A 3,229-nucleotide genomic window follows, 5' to 3' on the forward strand; every position below is an offset into this window, starting at 1 on the left:
GTCAATTGTGCTATTGCCTGTGAATTGATACAAAATATCATCTGATCATTTTTATGACTTTACTACATCAGTACACTTGGAATGTCACTATCACATCTGTTTAATCAAGCTCTATTCCACCTGCCTCTTTGGTGTGGTAATACAATGAGAACAAACTCCAGTTGCTAATAACAAGCAACCCATATATTTCCGGATCAAAGAGCTCACAGAGGGTTTGAAGTTTAAAGCACAGGAAGGTTTGTTTTGTTTCCTCATGCACCATTACTTTTTGCAGAAAGAAAAGAAAATATTCCACGTTGTGGAAGCACCTTTGGGGACTACAGAATTTCAGCAATCTGTCCTTGGGTCTTACCAGGGGACACTGGTATAGAGTTGTCTACAAAAGGTGTTGTGCTTTCCCTGGCTCGTTACATCCACTGCATCAGCTTTTGCAAGGCTAGATTCAACACAGAGCTTGTTTTGTCCAAGTCAATCAGTCCTCCAAAAATCCTAAAGAAATGAACTTCTTAGCCTGTGCCTCTACAATGATTCTGAATGCAACCCCGAGGGAGATGGATTCCAACAGGACCTTGGATTTGGATGAGCCTTCCACGTACATGTTGCAAGAATGGATTATCTCCCCTCCATATACAGACATGAAAATGTTCCTGATCCCGCCAATTGTCTGCCTTGTGGCAGCCATCCTGGTAATTCCCTCCATCTTGTTTGTGATTTTCTCCAGCTTCAGCATCCGCCAGGAAACAAGGTACCTGCTTCTGGGGAACGCTTTACTTTGTGATCTGATGTACCTAATCTTCTACACCCTCTCCGCCATTCTCAATGGCGCGAACCTTACGCTCCCCAAGTATGCTTGTGTGCTCCTGTTGTTTTTGCTGGCCGTGACTTACTGCGGGGGATTGCTCACAGCTGCTGCCATGGTACTGGATATATTCTTGGCCATTTTGTTTCCTTTGCGCTACGTTGCCATTTTGCCTTCTTCACGAACAAAAAAACTGATCGTGCTCATATGGCTCTCTTCCGGTGTTTTCCCAGGGATCATCTACTTGGTGCTGATGGTGACTCAAAAACCCGCACTGTGTCCCATGAACACATGCTCTGTGCCAATAATACTGGTCATGACTCTGCATGGAGACGATGCTGTGAAGCTCTGTTATATGCTTTCAGTTGCTGCCCTCTTTCTCTGCTTGGCTTTAATACATGGTTGTTATATTATCCTGTATCTTAAAACAAGACAATCGGGCATATGGGAAAGCGTTTTCTCTAGAGCTAGCGTGACATTCTTGATGCATCACACTATATTATTCTTTTACTTTTCTCCACTTCTGGCCCTTGTGGTGGAAACATTACTTTACCTCAATGCTGTCATTGGACTACGGACAGGAATATGGATGTCTCTAACAATCTGCAATGTCCTGACGGTTCTGCCAAAAGCTTTGTTGCCTTATCTGTATGGGCTTCGATATAGAGAGATATCATCCTCTCTCAAATTCATTTTCAGAATGAAGCGCCTTAGTCTTGTGTCACCTGTTGTATCACCATAAAGTGAGGCAGAATGTACCTACAGTAGAGTAAGCTCAAAGGGGCTGTATTTGCCCTGTCGCAATAGGTAAGCATGTCACCAGCTACCTAGATCTTTATTTGCAGGTGTCAAAGGCATTGCTATGGCTGGGGTAGTTCTACTGTCTCCTCACTACCAGAAGGTTGCACATCTTGACTCCTACATCACAACATGGGACCATTCTCAGTGCACTGCATGTAGAACTAGAGCTTGCTCCATTGCTGGAAGTGGCGTTCTTTGGAGGAGACATTAAACCAAAGTCATTTCTGCTCATCTGTAGTGGGGGGGTCAAAGTTAAAAATAAAGAGCCAATGACACAAAGACCAATGGCTAACCTTGGCTGCCTTGGCCAACATTGCCCCTCAATAAAGTGAGTGCCCAAGTGTGTGACTGAGGGAACATCTACACTGCAACATAAGTCCATGCTTGAGCCGGGGGTCAAGCCTAACCTCCCTTGCATGTAAACTGCAATTGTTCTAACCCAGGGCTCAGAAGGTTCCAAGCTCGAGTCAAGCTGGGATCCAGGCTCTGAGCCCTATTGCTTTTCAGTGTAGACACAGCCCCACTTGACTTGGGTCCTGGGAATCACCCAGAAGTATCCCACATATCCATGGGACAATTTCTTTAGTCCTCTCTATCCCAACAACCTACACTCCACTCTATTGAAAATGGAAGTTACCCCTACTGGGCAAACGGCAGCAGCTCAGGTCAATGTTAACCCATTCTCTTCTGATCACCGATCTGCAAACACACTATCCTAGGCAGCCTCCTGGGTTTGCAATGGGTTTGGTGGGCTGTTCAAACTTCCTGCAACATGCAGGGCAGGCATAAAGTTTTCCCACAGTGCAGTATGGTCCTAGGGCTAGAGCAGCCACATTTTGGGCAGTGGGGTGCAGGCGCTAGGGTCTCTGGGATATGGTTACTTTGACTCAGGTCTGCACACTGCAGCGTGGACACCAGAGCCCTAGGTTCGAGCATGGGTTAGGAAAATCTTAACATAGGATTTAAATGTGATGTAGACGCTCAAGCATAGGGTTCCCTAACACAGGTCAGCTGACTCAAGTCCCACTTAAACATGGGCTTCCATTGCAGTGTAGACATACCCTGTGCTGTTGCTGTGTGCATAATGACTATTGCATTCACTCCTGGAGGAGTTACTGCAAGACTGGTATCCATTTGACTGGTTTGTAAAGCACATTAAAACACCTTGAGTATGACAAATGCTCTATTCAGTGACATCCTGTGCTACTTCTCGTATGTCAATGCATTATCAGTCAAATGGACTAAGTCTGACAATGTAAAAAACAATGGCTTTTCATCAAACGTCGGTTAGAAGTGGAATGGTCTTGGATCAGCATCTAGCAGAGAAGTAATCAATGTGCAATTATGTTCTACAGTAGCCAGTCTGTCTTTAATTCTTTTCTCATCCGAAAAGTGCACAGGTGGCTAACTACTGGATAAAATAAATGGATGGTATTTCAGATCTCAAGGGAAGCCAGTTCCTCTTAAGCAGACGAGCATTGGAGGGCAGTGTGGGGAAGCTCTGTTTATCGAACTCTGTGAAAAGCTTCCAGTATTTCAAAAGATTATATTGTTTGAGCTTTTAAAACTTTATGTACACCACAATTTTTTGATTGGCTTTTAAAACACTGTGCCTTGATTACACTCTGT

General features: G+C 44.5%; 1 protein-coding gene across 1 annotated transcript; it reads left to right on the forward strand.

The window, feature by feature from the left end:
* The first annotated feature begins 551 nt into the window (after positions 1–551).
* On the forward strand, positions 552–1,541 carry GPR148 (G protein-coupled receptor 148). The gene has a single exon (XM_065411401.1). The coding sequence runs from the start codon at positions 552–554 to the stop codon at positions 1,539–1,541; it is 990 nt and encodes a 329-aa protein (XP_065267473.1).
* The last annotated feature ends 1,688 nt before the right edge of the window (positions 1,542–3,229 follow it).

The sequence above is a fragment of the Emys orbicularis genome, chromosome 9 (genome assembly GCF_028017835.1).
Source record: "Emys orbicularis isolate rEmyOrb1 chromosome 9, rEmyOrb1.hap1, whole genome shotgun sequence".
NCBI lineage: Eukaryota > Metazoa > Chordata > Testudines > Emydidae > Emys > Emys orbicularis.

Coding starts and splice junctions, on each gene's coding strand:
- GPR148 (XM_065411401.1), top strand. CDS start 552: ATGGATTCCAACAGGACCTTGGATTTGGATGAGCCTTCCACGTACATG.